The sequence below is a fragment of the Lissotriton helveticus genome, chromosome 4_1 (genome assembly GCF_964261635.1).
Source record: "Lissotriton helveticus chromosome 4_1, aLisHel1.1, whole genome shotgun sequence".
Taxonomy (NCBI): Eukaryota; Metazoa; Chordata; class Amphibia; order Caudata; family Salamandridae; genus Lissotriton; species Lissotriton helveticus.
In genome coordinates this window covers 704025646-704046636 of record NC_136063.1, presented here as the reverse complement: position 1 = coordinate 704046636, position 20991 = coordinate 704025646, and the positions used below count along the sequence as shown (strand labels likewise).

At 48.1% G+C, this 20991-nt stretch overlaps 1 protein-coding gene across 1 annotated transcript in view; it reads right to left on the bottom strand.

Moving 5' to 3' along the window:
• The window catches only part of PRKDC (protein kinase, DNA-activated, catalytic subunit), a 3158350-nt gene that overhangs the window by 671376 nt on the left and 2465983 nt on the right, over nucleotides 1-20991 (bottom strand). Inside the window, exon 74 of the mRNA XM_078687323.1 lies at nucleotides 13020-13231. Coding sequence (XP_078543449.1) covers nucleotides 13020-13231 — 212 coding nt within the window. The remainder of the gene's footprint in view (nucleotides 1-13019; nucleotides 13232-20991) is intronic.

Here is a 20991-nt window from a genome sequence, read left to right as displayed (position 1 = left end):
CTTACTTGCGCTTCACTTAGGAGTGGTAACAAGAGCGTCTTCCTTAAATTTTTGAGTGCCGGGCATATGCATAATAAATGCAATAATGACTCTACGCCCTTGCCACAAAGGCAACAGTTTGAAGTTGGCCAGGTCTGCAACCATTTGGGGGTAAGGTCTTTGCTCGAGAACCAACCCAGTTTCAGAAGGCTTAATTTCCTCTTGTAGTGATCCCTAAAACAATCTTGCAAGTATGGCTGATGTTTCAGGTGGTTATATGTTGGTAACACGATCCAGGCATGGCTTTTGCCAGCCACTGCGCCTTTGTCCATTATCATCGATGCTTGTATGATGGCTTTGTTGGTGATCTGTTTAAAAATGTTATAAGACACGGGTGAAAGCCAGGCTTCTTCCAGCTTTAAAGACTGAAGCGCTTGCCTAAGGGACTTATATGTTGAATTAGAGAACCCAGCCTGTTTTTCGACTTCTAGCCAGCAGAGGTGGGCAAGTGAGTTGTCTTCGGCGTCCCTCATACGCCAGTAATATTTGGCCAAGGCTCCTTGTCTTGCCGGAGTCTGGTTTGTTAATAAATATTCCAGACGTATTTGGGCTTGTGAAATGTGTTGCGGGATCGAAAAAAGGTGTTTAAACAGTTTGGATTGAGCAAGATTCAGCGCTGTAGAGTCCCTAGATGCCATCAATTCCGAGCCATATGTAAGCGATGGCAAGAATTTAGCAGCTACGATCTTTAGCATGTGGCCGGTTGAACTTCCGCTTAAATGTTTTTGTATGGTTTTAAAAGCAAAATGCAGTTGTTTGGCTTTTGATTTCCCCTGTTCTAAATGATGTTTGTATTTTAGTTGGTGATCAAGTATGATGCCCAAGTATTTGTATTTATCAACCTGTGTTAATATAGGAGAATTTATCCTCCAGACGTATTTAGGTTGTTTCTTTCGGGAACTGGAGAAGCATAGGATGTTTGATTTTTTTAGGTTTATTGTTAGTTGTGCTTTGGAGATGTATAACGCAAGTTTGGAGATCAAGCGTTGTAAGCCAAGCGGAGTTTGTGAGAGGAGCACAACGTCGTCTGCGTATTGTAGACTCACTATAGGTGTTTGTCCCAATTTCGGTGGATCCCCCTGAATTGTGCGTAGGTCACTTTCTAGGTCTGCGGTGTAGATGTTGAAAAGGCTGGGGGCCAACACGCAGCCTTGCTTTAGTCCGTTAGAAGTTTGATATTTCTTTGTTAGGCATCGTCCATCTCCTTTTTTTATTTGTACCCAGGTGTGTGAGTATAATTCTATGATTGCTCCCAATAGCTTTGGCGGCACACCCCAGGCTTTCATTTTGGCCCAAAGTTTAGATCTAGGCACTTTATCGAAGGCCGCTTTTAGGTCCAAAAAACAAGTATATAGCGTGGTGGAATTATTGATAGCCTTTTTAGCGAGAAGGGTTAGCGCAGATAAATTTGTTAGAGTGCCCATTCCGGCCCTAAAGCCTGTTTGTGTCAGTGGGATTAGCCCTTTGATGTTGGCCCAAGACTCCAGTTCTACCAAAAGGTTTGATGCGTAGATCTTGGCCTCCACGTCTATTAGTGCTTAGCCTATAATTGTTGGGATCTGATCGGGACCCTGATTTGAATATGGGATGTAGAATGCTGCCCCTCCATGAGTCAGGAATATTCCCGGTCCTTAAGCTGTGACAGAACAAAGGGGATAGTTGAGTGGCCCAAAACTTTGGGTCTTGCCTAAATAGGGCGTTGGGAAGGCCGTTTGGTCCGGGGGCCCCGTCTGGTCTCAAATGTTTTATGGTCTTTGAAACCTGCATTGGTGTAATCTGGTCAATTTCTCCAGTTAAGTCCTGTGACGGTTGATTGCGGGTGTCTTTGGGTTGAGGAGACTTAGCAGTGAGAGTGTTGAAAGTGGGGCTCACCGGAGGAAGAAGTGAGCTGTGGCCTCCTTGGCAAAATTTTCAGCACCTGCACTTCCTTTTTTTACAAATTAAGCACTGAGTACAATGCACACAGGTATCATGTAAGGTGAAATGCCAGATCCATGCAGACTATCCATTAAGAAACAACAGGGGCAGAGTGGGTGTCAGGTGCTGCTAATCATTCAAAGGTGATGAGACAGAAGGCAAGGGAGATATCCATATTCCAAGTGGGCCCCAGTGGCATTGATCGAGTAGTAGTGGACCAGGTGGAGCGAGACATGTGCTGACCCAATTGGAAATTCTGTCAACAAAGATGGTGTCCGCCCTCAGAGTTGGCTCTAACTCGGTGGATGTAGTAATGGCGAATGCTGTGACACTACCTGACTGGGAGTAGGCGGGGCTGGTGCAGGTGCATGGGAATCCTTTACAGTTATGTTAACTAGAGTGCATGTAACACCAACAACCCGTAAGAAGCTCATTCAAAGGCATTAAAAACGTTAAAATCAGTCATACCCTTCCTAAAGAAGAATAGGGCTCCTTCAGCGGGAAAAGCCTGCTAACGAGGAAAGAGAGCTGACGGGAGGTGAGACGGGGGAAGAAGCAAACACAGCGGAAATACAGCGTTATCTATCGGCGACACAGTTTCCTAGTCACATACCTCATGGTACTGGTATACCGTAGCCAACTTACTTTCCAACCGCCAACCGATGCTGGGGACCTAACAGCCTGCCCAGTCCACAAGTGCTGAGTAAGACGCAGCCTCCATAGAAATAATTGGCGGACTATGTCATAGCTTGCGGCGGTTGCAGAAGCTCGGGCACTGGGGGGGGGAGGGGGCAGGGGGAGGGGGGTAATTGCCACCGCCATCTTAGAGAGGGTTACCAGTATGCATTGTGAGCCCGTACATTGATGACAAAGTTAACAGGGAGATGGCTAAGTCCTTAAAATCACCGGCATACTGTACGGGAAGATGTGGTAAGGCCCGGGTGGGCAGGGAAGGGGCATGTATATGTGGAGGGCGTTGGATTGCTCACACGACATGAGGTAACTATGTTCATGATGAGACTCGAGAGAAAGCCAGGTATGTGGGTGGCCATGCTTAATTAATGAATGTCGGTGCGGGAGGGTAATGGTTCTTCCTTAGTTGCCTTGCTAAATCAGGGGTGATGAATGATATCTAAGGACGAAACAGGGGCGATGATGTGATGCCGTCTACTGTGGCTTGGTAGAGCTGGCCGGTGTCCTGCTAACCGGGGATAAGATGCATTGTCCGGGAGGTGTGATGTACAAGAAAGTTGAAGTGCCACCTCAACTTATTTAGTGGAATGTAATCCTAGGCCATAGGATGGTACCTGGCCCTAATGGTGTAGGCAAGACGTCCATCACAGACATAGTCAACTGCGCTAGACAGACTTGTCAGGTGTCCTGTGTGTGGATCCCCCTGTTACTGGAACCTACTTGCGTGTATCGTACTGTGCATACCTGGTCAACCTCCCATAAGGCCACCTACATATGGGCGTGTGCAGTGAGAACTGATGGATGCTCTGGATGTAATGTGGGCTCGATGGGTGTGCGGGAGACTCATCTTGTATTGGAAGAGAGGTTGGGCACATACAGAGATAGATACAGGAATGGGAATATGCTTTCAAGGTATCAATTCAGCCCAGGGTATGTAAATGTAAATGTAAATGTAGTATACTTGTAAAGCGCACAGCTGCCCCAGCAACGGGGCGTCCCGGCGCTGTATAACTCTGGGGAACCCGTCCTGGCTTTCCCTGTGGGATGGTCCCTTGCTGGGAGTCCCCAAGGTGGAGCCAGGCATCCCCGGAATTGGTGGGGCCGTTGTGGAGATTAGGCAAGCTAATGCCCAGAGTTGCCGAGTGGAACCCCTGATTAGAGTAAGCACCGAAGCGAGAATTATCGAGTCCGCTGACCAAGATCCATGACCCTGCCGCGTCGGGAATTGAACCCTGGTCCCAGGCTGACTTCTGCTCTCAGGCCTGCCGCCTCTAACCAGTGAGCCACACTACTCCACAAAGAGTGTCATCGTTCAACCCACCAACATTGCTTTTGAGCCTGAATACCCAGCGTTGTTGTTGTCCAAACAGTGCGGGGCTGTCCAGTTGGGGTTGGACTCAATAATTGTCCACTGTAAACTGTCTGGGGAATGATTGTGCTCTAAGAAGTGTCTCTGTGATCTGGTAATGGATTTTTTACACCGGATAGTACTTTTATGTTCACCTATCCGTACTTTGATTGGTCTGTCATTCCTATATACTGGGAACCGCAGGGGCATGTGATCATGTAAAGCAGTTCTTCGTGTTGTATTTGGTATGGCATCTCTGTTGCCAAGGTCTCCCAAGCCCTAGGTCTAGTTCTTTTGTAGGTTTTGTTTGTGGGCAGGCGGAGCATCCTGTGCAGGGAAAATGACCCACTACTGAGGGCAGTGTCCACAGTGTGGGTTGTGGATGGATGGGGTTGTTAGGGTGCGAATGTACGAGGATGTCTCAAGTTCTGTGTTCTTTTGAAGGCGAATAAGGGTGTAGGGCCAGGATTGAAAGTGCCAGTTTTCAAATTTTCCAGTGCTTTTTTTTTTTTTTTTACAATTTTTGGGATTCTGTTGGAAGTAGGGGTGAATGATGTGACACAGGTTAAAGTGTCAGTCATGGTTTTGTCCTTAGTTTCAAGGAGAGACTCTCTTGGGTTATTTCTGTTTCTCATCCATGCGTGTTTTATGATTCTTTTGGGGTATTGTCTCGCCATCAGATTCTCTGAAAGAGTGGTAGCCTGGTCCTCATATTTGGTCAGTGCATTACAATTCCTCCGGAGACGAAGGAATTGTCCCACAGGGAGGTTATCCCGAAGTGCTTTGGGATGATGGCTGTGATAGAGGAGGAGACTATTCCTATCTGTGGGCTTCTGATAGTATGTAGTTTTAAGTGTGCCTTCTTGCTAAGAGATCAGAAGATCTAAGAAGGGGATGGAATCACGTGACAATGTACCCGTGAATTTTAGGAGTGGGTCAATCCTGTTGATCCAGTCAAAGAATGAGCGACATTCATCCTTGTCCCCTTTCCAAAAAATAATAATGTCGTTGATGTACCGATGCCACAAAAAAATGTTGCTTTCAAAGGGGTTAGTTGTGTTAAGGATGTGATCTGCTTCGAAGTTGGCCATATAGAGACACGCCAGGCTCGGCGCAAAAGTGCTGCCCATGCTGGTGCCCTGGACTTGGTGGTATAGTCGGTTGTCAAAGGCAAAAAAGTTCAAGCAATAAGATGGCTCTCATGAAGCATTCCAATACAGGAAAGCAATTTCTATGACTTGTTGGGATTATTTTTTTTATTACAACCACAATTTACAATTGTGAATTGATGGACTTGGCCCTTTTTGCAGGGTCATCCCTGAAATATTTGCCTCCCTCCTATCTTTTTTCTGACCTGTTGTTGGCTATTTTATGACTCTGGGCACTTTACCACTGCTGATCAGTGCTAAAGTGCATAGGCTCTCCCTATTGTAAATTGATGTAGTAATTAGTGATTCCATGATTGACTATTTGGTTTACTTGTCAGACCCTAGTACAGTGCACTGAGTGTGCCCAGGGCATGTAAATCCAAATGCTGCTAGTGGGCTTGCAGCACTGGTTTTGCCACCCACAGAAGTGGCCGTGTAAAATGTGCCTAAGGTCTGCCATTGCAGAGCCTGCATGCAGTCTGGTACTGTCAGGCTGACTAGGCAAGTGCACCCACTTGCCAGTCCCTAAACCTTCCGTTGTCTTCCTATTAGTCACCCCTATGGTAGGCTCAAGGGCAGGGTGCATTCTAAGTATAAGGTAGGACAAGCCCTGACGTGTGTGGCATGTCCTAATAGTGAATTACAGCCATTTTCGTTTTTCACTATTGCAAGGCTACCTGTTCTCCATAGGCTAGAATGGGCTGCTGGGTTGTTACATGTTTATAGTCCTAGCAGGCTCAGAGAACACGGTAGAAATTCGAGTTTAGTATGCCTGGACTCAGAATGATAAGATACATCTTTTAGTGAAGTTAATTTTAATATTCTGTGTTTGCAAATACCACTTTTAGAAAGTAGGTATTTTTTTGCCTAACTATGTAAGCCTGCCTCTGCAAGGTTGTGTATTCCTTTGTCTGGAGTTTGAGTGACAAGGCTGGGGGATTCCAGGAGACAGAATGAGTCAGCCCGGTGGTGATTAGGGAGATATGCATCTAGATGGGAGGGAGGAGTTGCACCTGGGATATGAATAGGACTGCACCCGCCCCCCACAGTGCTGGCTCCACCCCCTGTGGTGCGTCTGATGTCTCTGCCCTGCACACTGAAAGAAACAAAGGAAGACTGTCAACAAAGTGCTCCTGGACTGGACTTGCCTTCCACAATGCTGGCTCCACCTCCTGTGGGGCATCTGATGTGCCTGCCCTGCGTGGTGAAAGGAAAGGAGAGGTCAGGTAAACAGAGTACTTCAGAACTGGCTTGAACTGGGAACAGGTCCCTCTCTCCTCAGAGAACATAGGATTTAGGGGTATAAGTATTGGGACCCTGATCCCATGAAATTAGATCACTTCTGGACTTACAAGACGAAACCTCTGCTGAGGAGAAGGAACCTGAGGAAACTGAGGAGAGACTATTCCCAAGCTGAATTGCTGCTTAGGGGATTGGCCTGCAGGGGTTGCCGGACTGCCAAAGAGAGGAGAAAGAACTTTGGACTTTTCTTTCAACTTGTGCAAAGATCTCCATGGGTTTGGAAGAGAGCTTGCCCCCTAACCGAAGTCCCAGGACCAGTGGACTTCAACAGCCTTTGTGAATTGCTGCTGGAAACAAGTGGCTACAGAGGCAGGGAGCTGTGACCGACTCTCACGTCCGGCCCGGTGTCCTGTAGGCACCGCACCAAGCAACGTCCGCCTCGAACAACGCAAGCTTTGCGTTCACCGACTCCGTCCTGACGCCGTCGACGAGCCGTAGCCTGCACTGCGACTGGAAGTATACCGCGACGTGCAACACCTCGCTACACTGAATCGAACTGGTCTGACCGACGCGGTCACTGCTCCTGACTTCGAGTCCTGTGATCGCACTGGAGTTGGGCACCGCCTCGCATGCTTCGCGACGCACTGCACGACTCGCACCGCTATCCGGACTGACCGACGCCAACTCCTAAACTCCGGCTCTGTCGCCGCACCGTAAAACTGGAAGCACCGCAACGAGCAACGTCCGCCTCGAACAACGCAAGCTCTGAGCTCACCGACTCTGTCTCGACGCAGTCAACGAGCCGTAGCCTGCACCGCGACCGGAAGGACACCGTGACCCGCAGCATTTTCTTTTTCTACACCATGACGAACTCCGGAACCGGCTTGCACATCCGTGCCGGCCGCCTCAAGGAAAAGGTACTGTGACTGAGTCTGTCGACATTTGAGTGGGACCGGACGGCCGCGGTCCGCTGGATTTGTTAGACTCTGTGTTCTTTTCAGCAACGTTGTAACCGGACAAGGCAACAGACTCGCACAGAACGTTGAATTAAGCCCTTTTAACCTTTAACTCTTGAAACTTAATAGTACTGTGGATTCTTTTTGTCGTTTATTGGTCTTGTGATAACTCTATATAAAGTATACTTATTTTTGATATAAAACCTGTGTGGTGTCCATTTGTAGTGTTGTGGCTGGGTTACTGTATGTGGTCACAACTGCTTAACTTGCATCGCCTCTGAAATGAGCCTTGACTGCTCACGCCACGCCGCCTAGAGGGTGAGAAGGGGTTATTTTGAGAGAGTAATTCCCTTGCCCTGACTAGAGGAGAGGATTGCTTGTCACAAGTACCTACCTGTGCCAACCAGAGAACCCCAATTCTAACATGAATTTAATTGATATTTGATAAACGTATCAAAAAGGATATCAATTAATCCAGAGGTTCCTAAGCTGTGGCCTGGATTCCAGTTATTTTTGTGCCCCAATTCAGGATATCCGCAGACCAATAGAACCTCTAACCATTATTTCCATTTGTAATCTTGTGTGTTTTTGAGCAAAATAATTGTATACAAGTGGTTCCCTTACTTGGTAACAATAATAACTTGATGTCTACTGTATTGCCTCCCTAATGTATTTGGCCTATAGATTTATAAAAATCAATAACAATATGTAATAACCATGAGCATTTAAAAAAAGTTTTAGTCAGAAGCTGATTAGCAGTTGAAGACAAGCAGGTGGGATTGAGCAGTGACAGTTTGCATTTACACACATACACAATTCGACCAGACCTAGAAATGGAAAATCATAGCATCTGCACTCTTGGAGATAGAGTGCTCTACACGCCCAGAGATATATGTGTGTATGCATGGTAAACTACCAAAAATGCCCTTCCCAGCTATGCCTGCTCATATTCAGTGCTTTGCATGGGCAGCCATTTGAGAACGACCTCAAAACACCTAAACTTGTTACATAGGAAAGGGGACATGCCTGCACTTCTCGGGGGGTGGGGGGGGGGGGGGGGGGGGGTTAAATACTTCCACAGGCAGAGTACCATTTCCCAGTCGGCGGCACACACTGCGCCCTAATAGCACCTGGTCTGCTAGCCTTTATACAACCACTGTATTTGTCACCTTTTGAAAAGAATGAACTCCAGCTTTGTCTATACCAAACTTCACTGCTGTCCTGTGTCTGTCCGAGGCCATTGTCAATCCAGTTGCTTATTCTGTCCCATCACTTCTACTGAGGGCTCAAGTAGTCGATCTCATATTTAAAGTGAAGTGAAGTGAAATGGCATTTGTATAGCGCACTACCACTCCAAGGAGTATCTTGGCGCTTAGATTCCTGGTAGTAAAATGGCAGAAGAGTGTTGTGGCCGAACTACCTGTTTACAGGGAGAGCTTAGAGAAGCGCCATGCATCCAGAGTCAGGTTGGGAGTAGATCCATGTTTTTAATAATTTTCTGAAATTTTGCTCTGAAACAGATTGACGTAAGGATGGATGTAGAATATTCCATACTCTCGCGCCAATCACGGCAATGGATTTGCCACCTCCAGTCGTCCTTTTAAACCTAGGGACATGGAGCAAGTTTGCTGTGGCCGATCTAAGAGTCCGTGACAGATGATATTGTCTGAAGTACTTGCGCAAATACAGTGGGCCTTGATGGTGAAAGGCTCTATATGTGATGGTGAGAACCTTAAACAGGATGCGTTTATGTACTGGGAGCCAGTGCAGGGTATCCAGAGCTGTGGAAGCCGAGGATTTTCTAGGCAGTCTAAGGAGCAGCCTAGCGGCTGCATGTTGGACCACTTGGAGTCTGTGCAGGGCTGCCTTATTTAGCCCTGCATACAGACTGTTGCAATAGTCCAACCTGGATGTTATTAGAGCTACCGCAACGGTCCGTCTGGCACTCAGGGGAAGAAGATCAAAGAACTTCCTAAGACTCCTGATGATGCCAAAGCATGTCCCTGCCACTTCTTTTGCTTGCTGATTGAAAGACAAAGTATTGTCGAACTTAATGCCCAAGTTACGAGCTACATTGATAGTCTTAGGGGGAGCCTCTACTTTTTCTGGCCACCAATGTTGTGGAGAAAAGTCGTTGTTCGGACCGAACGGGACAATCTCTGTTTTTGCCGAATTGCATTTCAGATGATTTTGTGTCATCCATTGAAAAGTAGCTGATAGGCATTCTTTCAGTATCAGTTCTGCATTAGATTGATTCTTATCAAGGGTCAGAACCAGCTGAGTGTCATCAGCATAGGCGATAGTATTGATATTAAAGGAAGAAATTAATTTTAGTAGGGGGACCATATAAAGATTGAATAAAGTGGGGCTCAAACTAGAGCCCTGCGGCACCCCAGATGTTATAATTTTTTCTTCCGAACAAAAATCGCCCAGCATAACGATCTGGCGCCTGTGTGCCAGATAGTTTTTGAACCATTCGAACACGGTTCCTGCTATGCCTGCATTGGCCAGGCGATGTAAAAGGATAGCATGGGATACCGTGTCGAATGCTGCAGAGAGATCTAATAGGATCAGGACAGCCAGCTTGCCCTGATCCAATGCAGCGCGAATGGTTTCAGCAGATGACAAAAGTGCAGTTTCGGTGGAGTGATGAGTTCTGAAACCCGCTTGACAGGGGTGAAGAATTTCGTTTTCTTCAAGATATGTCATCAGTTGTTTATTGACACATGATTCTGTGATCTTGCAAACGGCAGGAAGAAGAGAGATGGGGCGTAGATTGGACAAAGTTGTAGGGTCCTGAAGCATCTTTTTCTGTAATGGCCTGACTGCCGCGACCTTCCAAGTTAGGGGAATCTCCCCTGATTGGAGGGACGAGTTAATGATGGAATTAATACACGGATTGACCTCCTGTATTATAGATTTAAGCAATGTGGGGGGACAGGGGTCAAAAGGGGATCCCGATTTGAGCGCAGAGATGCCCTGCAAAGAATCTTCTAGACTGATGTAACCAAAGCGCTCCCATCTGGGATAGATAGGATTAATATCAGTTTCCTTTCTAGACACTTCTTCCTCAACTTGGGGAACATTTTTTGTGAGTGTATCTATTTTCTGGGTGAAGTAGTTGGCAATGTCATTGCATAAGGTTTGAGACGGGGTAATCTCTTGGTTAAGAATTTTAGGTTTAGTGAAGCTATTAACAATTTAAAAAACTTCTTTTGTTTGTTATTAGATGCTTCAATGCGACAGGTAAAATACTTCATCTTTGCCGCTTTAATGGAGGCATGGTATGATCTCCTGGCATTCTTAAATGTCTCCTTAGCATCATTCTCATAGCTCCGTCGCCATTTACGCTCTAGGAGTTTGACTTCCGTCAATTGTTCTTTTAATTTGTCATGGAACCAAGGAGCGGAGACTCTCCTTTTTTTTGTACAACCGCTAGATCTATCCGGGTTTCTAATTTTATTTCCAATGCTTGTCATCCAACTTTCAAACCTCAGGTAGTCTAAGGTGGTATCCCCTGAGAGAACAGGAACGCTCTCCTTGGCCCAACTACCAAGATCGGGATGTTCCATAATTTTCCCCCAACTAGGGAGGGTTTTCCCTTTATTCACTACTTCCTTTGCCATCATCTTGTTCCCATTGATTTCAATATTAAATTCAATAAAATAGTGGTCCGTCCACGTCTGTGGTAGGGGATCATTTACCATCATCAATTCCAGATTGGAACCAATACAGTCCAAGGAGTGCCCCGCATTGTGAGTTGCTCCTGATGTCCCGAGTGATAATCCCAGAACCTGCAGAGTTTCTTTGAAATTAGAGGCATAATAATCATTGGGGTCATCTAAATGGAGATTCAGATCTCCAATAATAGTAAAATTTGCATATCTGAGAATTAAGTCACCTAGCACTTCCCCAACACTGGCAAGAAACTGTGTAGTTTGGCCGGGAGGTCGGTACAATAGTGCTCCAGAAAAAGTAAAGGTGTCATGCACTTGTATACAGAAGTTCAGGCTCTCAGCTCCTTTAATATCAGGAAGCTCCCTAATAGAGCATTTAAACATGTCCCTATAGATGATAGCTAAGCCACCCCCCGCTGCTTAATACGATCTTGTCTACAGAGAGAAAAGCCAGGGGGTAGGGCATGCACTATGTCTGGATTAGACCACTCTCGAAGCCACGTTTCAGTTATGAATAGGCAATCCAGCTTGTTTTCAGTGACCAGGTCAAATATGTGAAGAGAGTTCTTGCACATGGAGCGTGCATTAATCAAGCCACATTTAAAGAGCTTGGGTTTCTCTTTCGTCACATTAGGAAGGTATGGTTCTAACGTGATCCTACAGGCATAGCAGCTAGTGGGGCCAACCCACTTATCAATGTTGACCACGTTTTTACAGTTGATATGGGCACATTTATTCAAAGCTAGGATTTTTTCTCTAGGTAGGCTGTTTACCCGAGTATAGAGGGTGGCCCTCTGCCCGTCCTCTGCGCGGACGAGCGCAGACGGGCCGGACTCTGGCTCGACTCCGGCGCGACTATGGGGCGCTCGCTGCTCGCGTTCGCTGCGCGAAGCGATAGCCATCTTCCTTTGTAGTCCCTTCTAAGGCGCGAGAGCGCTGTGACTTGTAGTTCTGACCTGCAATCTGAGGGGGCTGATCCTGCGTCTCCGGCCACAGCACCTAGTCGTCTGTGAGCTCGGAGGGACACGCACAGGCAATGCGGTATGTGGTTCAACAATAGGGCAATATTAAAACACAAATTACGCCGCAAATCAGAAAGCAATGTTAACACAAAATATTTTAAAAACACGAACAGGCTATCACCCGGCTTCCGCCTCAGGTGCTACAGAATATTAAAAGCGCAGTAGTCAGAGGCAGTATGATAGAGTGGTAGCGTTTTGCCAAGCTACTGTCTCAGATGAAAACGAGGAATCTCGCGACTCCCAATACACCTCCTCCCTTTGTAGTCCCTTCTAAGGCGCGAGAGCGCTGGGACTTGTAGTTCTGACCTGCAATCTGAGGGGGCTGATCCCGCGTCTCCGGGCACAGCACCTAGTCGTCTGTGAGCTCGGAGGGACACGCACAGGCAATGCGGTATGTGGTTCAACAATAGGGAAATATTAAAACACAAATTACGCTGCAAATCAGAAAGCAATGGTAACACAAAATATTTTAAAAACACGAACAGGCTATCACCCGGCTTCCGCCTCAGGTGCTACAGAATATTAAAAGCGCAGTAGTCAGAAGCAGTATGATAGAGTGGTAGCGTTTTGCCGAGCTACTGTCTCAGATGAAAAACGAGGAATTAAACACGTGATTGCAGAGGAAAGAAGATATTCTGAGCTCATATAGTGTGCACTTGTTTGTGCATTATATTGGAGGTTCAAATTGAACAAATGGCTCCCTGGCTTCCAGTGTGATTTAGTTGGATTTGAAATCAAAAGGTTAAGTACCACTGAATCGATCTGTTTTAAGTACTTTTTTGAGTCATTTGTCTTTTTACTCTTTCTTGTGCAATATATGTTCCAGCTTCAAGGAACTAAATGTGCTTTAAACTACATATTGGCTCTTTTCTAAACATTTTCTGAATATGAAATAAAAAAGGCCGCCAATAAAAGTAACTTTCAACTATATACTTCCCATTACTTTATTTAAAACAACTAACGCGTTGTTGTAATACCTTAATACAAATTCTTTATTTTTGTGTCCAACTGCACTCTCTTCAAAGGTATAATTTTCGCTGCTAATCATGAATGGATATACAAGAGCCTGTGGGTAGAGGTCTGCAATCTCTTCGACAATGTGCTGCACGGCCACTGCCTGCTTTTTGTCAAGCATCGCCATCATCTGAGCAATCCAGCCAATAAACTGCCAGCAAGGAATCGAAGCAACCTACACAAAGTTAAATCCAACACGTTAGTTTGGCAAAATATATTTGCAGGAACAGAGAAAAGCCTTAAAACTTTAACATTATAAAGAATGTGGTGACCCAGTATCTGGTCAAGGACCTGGGTTCTATATGGTATCAAAAACAATCGTCCAAGACTAACTATCACATATAAAACAAATTCACACTTACAATCAATATTTACACTTTTTTGAACCCCTAAACAGTAAGTTCATATCGCATGAATCAAGGTGTTGACTTTTAGATATATGCAACAACTGACCAAAAAATTCTCTTTCAGAGGTGGAGTTTATTAAGTCACTCCCTCCTGTTAAATCAATTATCTGTTGCTTAAACTTTTTCAATTTTAACAATTATCGGTACAAAAAGAGCATAGTGTGTCCAGGAATGTGCAAAGGGTGCTTAGGTGATATGAAGAGGTGATGTGAAAGCATCAAAAAGGTGACATGAAGAGAATATTTACAATGGTTTTTATAAAAACTGGTCATACATTCCCAGTTCTAAGAGCACCTGGCCACTGGACTTTTGTAATATCAATTCAACATCATTGATTTACATCAGAAATAAATTCTTAATTCACTGATTTGGAAATTGGTGTATACAGAGAGTGGTCCAGGCGCAAGGAAAAAATGGTCGTCGACGTTTCGACGGTGGAGCCTCTCTTCCTCTTTAGAGGGATGCAGAGGCGGAAAGAAGGTGAGCAAAGTGATGGTCTGCCCAACGTGAAAGGCGGTGACAACCTTTGGTAGAAAAGAGGGACAAGTCCTTAGCAAAACTTTGTCCGGATGGACAGAGAGAAAAGGAGGTTTAGAAGAAAGAGCCTGGAGCTCACTCACTCTTCTGGCAGAGGTGATGGCAACCAGCAAAGCAGTCTTTAAAGTGAGAAGATGAAGAGGACAGTTGTGAAGTGGCTCAAAATGAGCACACATCAGATAAGTTAGAACTAGGTTCAAGTCCCACTGAGGCATTACGAAAGGAACAGGAGGGAAAAGATGAGTTATGCCTTTCAAGAATCTATTTACAACCGGGGACTTGAAAAGGGAAGGCGGATCTGGAACCCGTAAGAAGGCTGAAATGGCCGAGAGATAGCCCTTGATAATGCCCAGAGCAGAGCGCTGCTGGGGCAAAGAGAGTAGAAATAAAAGGACCTCTGAAAGAGGGGCAAAAAGGGGATCTACAGCCTTTGCTGTGCTACAAACTTATTCCACCTGCAGGCGTATACCATTTTAGTGGAGGGAAGCCTGGCTGTGAAGACAACATCGCAGGAAGGAAGACGTCAACTGCCGCCACTCAATCTCCATGCAAGGAGGTGGAGGCTGGACAGGTTTGGGTGGAGAACCCTCCCCTGCTGCTGCAACAGAAGATCATCCTGTAGAGGCAGTCGGAACGGGGGACAGATCGCCATGCTGAGTAGCTCAGTCTGGAGCCAGTCCAGAGCCACAAGAATGACTTGAGCCCGGTCGTGCTTGATCTTCTTCAGCACTCTGGGTAGAAGGGGTATAGGCGGAAAGGCGAATAGTAGACCGCAACTCCACTCGCACTCTCGATGAAAAGCGTTGCCTTGGAAATTCCAATGCACAGAACTGACGACACTGTGTGTTCTCTTCAGTGGCGAATAGAGCTAACCAAGGCTCTCCCCACTGCCGAAAGGGATCTTGTGCCACGTCAGAGTGCAGACGCCATTCGTGATCCATCATGCACCGATGGCTGAGTTCATCCGCCCTGGTGTTCAGAGAACCTGCCAGGTGTTGAACCACCAAGGATATGCCCTCATGTTTCAGCCACGTCCAGAGGCGCAAAGCCTCCTGACATAGGGACCATGACCCCACCCCGCCCTGTTTGTTGCAATACCACATGGCAATGGTGTTGTCCGTGAACACCTGCACTACTCTCCCACGACAGAGAGAAGGAATGCCTTCAGTGCAAATTGGATCGCCAAAGCTCCCGAAGGTTGATATGGAGCCGGGACCCTGCCGGAGACGAGAGGCCTCTGATCCTAATCTCTCCCATGTGGCCGCCCCATCCCAGAAGGGACGCGTCCGTCACAACTGTGTGTTCCAGTTGGGGAAGGGAGAGGGATCTGCCATTGACCTAATCGCGACTCGTGAGCCACCACTGCAAGTGTTGTGCAGTGCCCTCTGAGATCTGGACGTGATCAGACAGATTGCCCTGCGGCTGTGGCCACTGGAACTTCAGGTCCCACTGCAGAGCCTGCATATGCCATCTGGCATGATCCACTAGCAGGATGCAGGAGGCCGTCAGACTCAGTAGCCGGAGGGTCATCCTGACCGAAACCCGGGATAGAGGCTGAAAGATCGGAATCATAGCCTGAATATACGGGAATCACTGTTCGGGTGGATAAACCCGAAATTGCGTTGTACCCAGAACCGCTCCGATGAAGAGGAGCTTCTGAGAGAGGTCAGGTGTGACTTCGGCACGTTGATGGAGAACCCCAGCGAATGCAGGAGGTCAGCCATAGTCTGGAGGTGGGAGACGACAGCCTGGGGTGAGCCCGCTTTCAACAGCCAGTCGTCGAGATAGGGGAAGACTGAAACCCCGGATATGCGCAGATGAGCTGCGACCACCGCCATCACCTTCATGAACACCCGAGGGGCGCTGGTAAGGCCAAAGGGGAGCACGGTGAACAGAAAGTGCTTATGGTCTACCGTGAACCGCAGGTAACGCCGATGGGCCGGCAGGACGGGGATATGAAAATAAGCGTCCTGCAAGTCCAATGCTACCATCCAGTCTTGCGGGTCTAGAGCAGACAAGACCTGAGCAACTGTGAGCATCTTGAACTTCTCCTTCCAGAGGAAGCGATTGACATTCCGAAGGTCTAAGCTAGGACACAGGCCGTTGTCCTTCTTTGGAACCAGAAAGTAGTGGGAGCAGCAACCATGACCTACTTCTGGCGTCGGAACGTGCTCGATGGCCCCCTTGGCAAAGAGGGCCTTGACTTCCCTCTGGAGAAATGCCAAATGATCCCCCGACATGCGGTGGTACTGAGGTGGCATGGCTGGAGGGGTGGTCTAGAAGGGGAGGGAGTAGCCCCTTCGGACAATTTGCAGCACTCACTTGTCCGAGATGATGTTGAGCTAGTTGGGGAGATGATGGCAAATTCTGCCACCCACTGGCGCTTGGTCGGCCTGAAATACCAGGCTAGGAAGGTTTTGCAGTGGATGCTGTGGGGGTGGAGGTGGACTGACCGCCCGCTGGCTCCCTGAACAGCCTTGACGGTTCCCACATCCACGGCCACGCTGGTGTTTCTGTTGCGGTGGCCTGTGGCTTTGCGAACGTGGTGGGGCACCCCTTCCGTGGCCACAAAAGGAGCAAAAAGCAGAGTGGCCAACAGGCCCAAGGACTTGGCCGTAGCCCGGGAGTCCTTAAAGCGCTCCAACACACTGTCCACTTTACTGCCAAAGAGGCGAATGCCATCAAAGGGCATGTCCATCAGAGTGTTCTGGACATCCCCGGAGAAGCCAGTGGTTCTCAGCCAGTCGTGGCACCTAAGCGCCACCATTGTGGAAATCGATCTGCCCAGTGAGTCGGCGGTGTCCAGCCCACAACGTATGGTGAAATTAGCTGCATCTCTCCCAGCCGCAATAGCTTGGGAGAGGAGTGTCTGGGCCTCCTCCGGACAGTTAGGCAGCACTTGCAAAACCATGTTCCACAGGGAGTGGGAATAACGGCCAAAGAGACATGCAGTGTTCACCGACCGCAGCCCTAAGCTGGCAAATGAAAACAGCTTCTTGCCAAGCTGCTCCAGCTTCTTGGATTCTCTATCCGGAGGGGCGGAAGGGAACGCGCTCTGGGAAGTAGCGGCTTGGACAACCAATCTCTCGGGGGTGGGGCGTTGGGAGAGGAAGAGGGGGTCGCCCGGAGCTGGGCGATGATGTCGGGCCACGTTCCTCTCCACAGGAGCCCCTGTGTTGGGCCTGGACCAGGTGCCCAAAAGAACATCAGACAGTTCTTCATTAAAAGGCAGCAAGGGCTCCAAAGAGGTTGCCGCAGGCTGGAGCACTTCTGTCAGGAGGTTAGTCCTAATGGCCACTGTAGGGAGAACGAGGTGGAGGGCCTCGGCTGCCCTATGCAACACCACTTCGTAACTGGCTCCATCCTCCGTAGCCACGGTAGGAGGAGACAGCATGCCAAGGTCAGGTGAGGTGTCAAGACCACTGGCTTCCCCCACGTCCTCCATCCAGTCCGGATCATAAGCACAATCCTGTGCTAGAGGGTCCTCAGGCCCCTCCCAGTCCTTCCCTTCCTCCGAAGTCTGTGGAACAGGCTGAAAATAAGGAAGAGGGACATAGTTCAAAAATGGACCAATCAGCGTCGGAATGGGCACCGTGTCCAGGCTGAACCAGGGGACGTCGTCGTCCAGAGGATCGAGCGACGTCAGTGGTGGTGCCGGGGAGGACGGTGCCGGTGTTATCAGGTCAACCAGCGTCGACCGGTGTCTGAACCCGGAGGGCCCTGCGACATCGGGGCCGGAGCCGCCGGTGACACCAGGGTCAGAGCCGCCGGTGATGGAATACTAAAGAATGGTGATGGATTAAACCCAGATCAGTTGACTGGGGGTGAGTGTTTGATTTGTTCAAACGCTCCGTCCATCATCCCCTTTTGTATCGCTTTGTTCGCCCTAAGTGTGGCAGGGTATGCTCAGACGTGAGTCCCTTGTTCACTTGGCCACTGGATTCAAGATAGCCTGGCTGATGAGGATTATGAATCCGAAACCGGTCCCAGGATGCTTGTTTCCGGTCCAGGGAAGACATGGCTTGGCAGTTCGGGCTGGACTGTTCCCATGAGGCACAGGGTCAGACTGATTTGCATATAGCCATGTCTGAACTGGGGTGGCTGAGTGAACTAAAGAATGGTGATGGATTAAACCCAGATCAGTTGACTGGGGGTGAGTGTTTGATTTGTTCAAACGCTCCGTCCATCATCCCCTTTTGTATCGCTTTGTTCGCCCTAAGTGTGGCAGGGTATGCTCAGACGTGAGTCCCTTGTTCACTTGGCCACTGGATTCAAGATAGCCTGGCTGATGAGGATTATGAATCCGAAACCGGTCCCAAGATGCTTGTTTCCGGTCCAGGGAAGACATGGCTTGGCAGTTCGGGCTGGACTGTTCCCATGAGGCACAGGGTCAGACTGATTTACATATAGCCATGTCTGAACTGGGGTGGCTGAGTGAACTAAAGAATGGTGATGGATTAAACCCAGATCAGTTTACTGGGGGTGAGTGTTTGATTTGTTCAAACGCTCCGTCCATCATCCCCTTTTGTATCGCCGGTGATGGAAGGGCAGGACCCCTAGTTGGGCCTGCGGGCCCTTAGGTGCGCCGGCGGGGCCAGACGGCCCAAAGAGTCAGGCCATGGCAGCAAGAAACTCTTGCACCAGAGCAGGCGTCGCCGACGCACCCGTAAAAGGTGGGTAGACCAGCGTCGATGTCGCAGGCTCCGCCAGAGCCGCGGGGGTGGCACCACCCGCACCCTTAGCCGCGTCGTGCGAGGGGAAGTCGAAGAGTGACGATGCTTCTTCGACTTCTTTTTGCATGCTTCGACTTACCTGACCCCGAGTGCGAAGACTTAGATCCAAAGGAATGATGGTGACGCAGACTACCAGACTTCCAGCAACTTTCGGGACAGCTTCCGCAAAGTCTTCGGCGCCATGGCCCGGCAGTCGGGGCACGACTTGGGGTTGTGGTCGCGCCACAGGCAGAAGAGACACAGGCGGTGGGGGGTCCGTCACCGACATCATGCGTTGACAATCCCCACAGTTCTTGAAGCTGGCATCCCTACAACACCAGGAGTTATCGACTCGAAAAGATGAGACAAAAGGCCTCGAAAAACTCAGTCAAACAGTGACTGGGGGTACTAGCTCTTCCCAGGTCTGCGCTTGCTGGCGCGGAAAAAGAAAGAACTGACATCAGCGTGTTGTAAATAAAACAACGGTATTATTAAGCATTAGCTGAAGCCATAATGCATCAGTCCAAATATCTAGTATAGGGATTCCATTTTGTATTTCGAGTCCGCCATTTTTCATGCTCTACATTGCCATGTGCTCAATGTTCTGATTGTCCTACCTCTCTGCCAGTTACACTGTGGATTCTACCTAGCAACTGTTATTATTAGTCCTTCTTGAGAGTGTAGCGCATGCTCAGCAGAAGTAACAGTTGTTCCTTATTAGAATAGCCCTCCCATGTTCTAGAAATACTGTTAGCTCCACCCACTGATATATTTGGAAATGTCCTTACGTGGTTGCAACCTCTGTCTAAGCTGTAAGCTGAACCCCTTCCACTGTGTATAAAAGGGGCCATGTGCTTGTATTCAGTGTGCTACTCTGTACAATACTGTAGAAGTGTTGTGGAGGTTGTATCACCACCTTTAAAGGTTTATTAAACTATGTTTTTGTATTTCCAGTTTCCTTGCCAACTTCATTTGGAAGTCTAAGGACTTTGTACACAGAAGGGCGAACCCTTTCGGTACCTTTGGGCCTTGCTGAGGCCTGAATTCATCAATTGGCGCCCGTCACGTGGGGCTCATCGGCGACTCGGAGGCTCGAAGGACTGGTCGTGACGAAGGAGTGGAACTCTGCCGGGGAAGTGATCACTGCCAGCGGCGTCTTTAGTCCTGGCATCCTGAGGTATTTCTTCCTTCCTTCTGATCTGACCATCTGGGTGGCGCCGGTCTTCGACTGAGACCTCTGCTGTCGGTTTGCTGTGGATAAGCTGTTTGAGCAAATTGTGGAACTTGGCAAGTGGAATCTGGACGCTCGTGCTTGGTAAGGACCAATGTATGGTAATTACTGTGAGTGTTTATGGTAGCCAGTGATTAGCAAGGCAGTTTTAGGATACGCTTGCTGTGGCTTATGGATATGGATATGGAGATGTTTGGATGATCGATCATATTATGATTATGAATATGGGTATATATGCGTTGCAACACATATAGGTAGGCAATGTGGAGATTTTTCTCCAACATATGGTTGTGAGCGGCGCAACGATTAAGTGCCATTTTTCTGTATAATATTGCGTATTTCGCACTATTTCTAGCATGTCTGCTTTTAGCGCACTACGTAAGTGGTGCTGCTGTGGAAACCGGTTAAGTCTTGAAGAATCGCAGCCGGCTCCCCCAGAAGGGACGCCGAATAGGGACATGTACATTAAGTTTGGTCTTTCCCCTATAATGTACAGCACATTGTGGAGGAAGTATACCAAGAAGGATCCTGAGTTGAGATGGCCTTTGTATGGTTCGTTTGATGTGCGCAAAATTGAGTATGTGGAACAGTGCCTGTGTAAGCGCCGAGCGAGACAAGATATGTTTGAGAGTGTGCGAATGTGGGTGAAAGAAGTACGTGAGCGTGAGAAACGTGAACATGCGCTGATTGAGAAAGAGCAGAGGAAGAATGTGCGTGAGAAGGCGCAAGAAATGAGACAACGTGAACAAAAAGACGCGGAAGAAAAACGGGAAAAGGAACGTAGATTGCAGATATCTGGCCAATATCCCATTCGTCGGCCTCTTTATCCTGTCCTTAATAATTCTGATGATGATTTTTCATTACTAGATCGTTCTCCGCCTCCGTATGCTGGCCCGTCTGCTCCGAAAGGGGAAGATGAGGATTCTGGATCATTAAAAGATAAGGTAGACACGCGGTCTAAGCTAACATCTGATCGTATGGCGGAGCTCCGACAAATTTCTTATCGTATTCTTAAGGGTACAATTCCTCTTGCTGAAATATTGTTGTC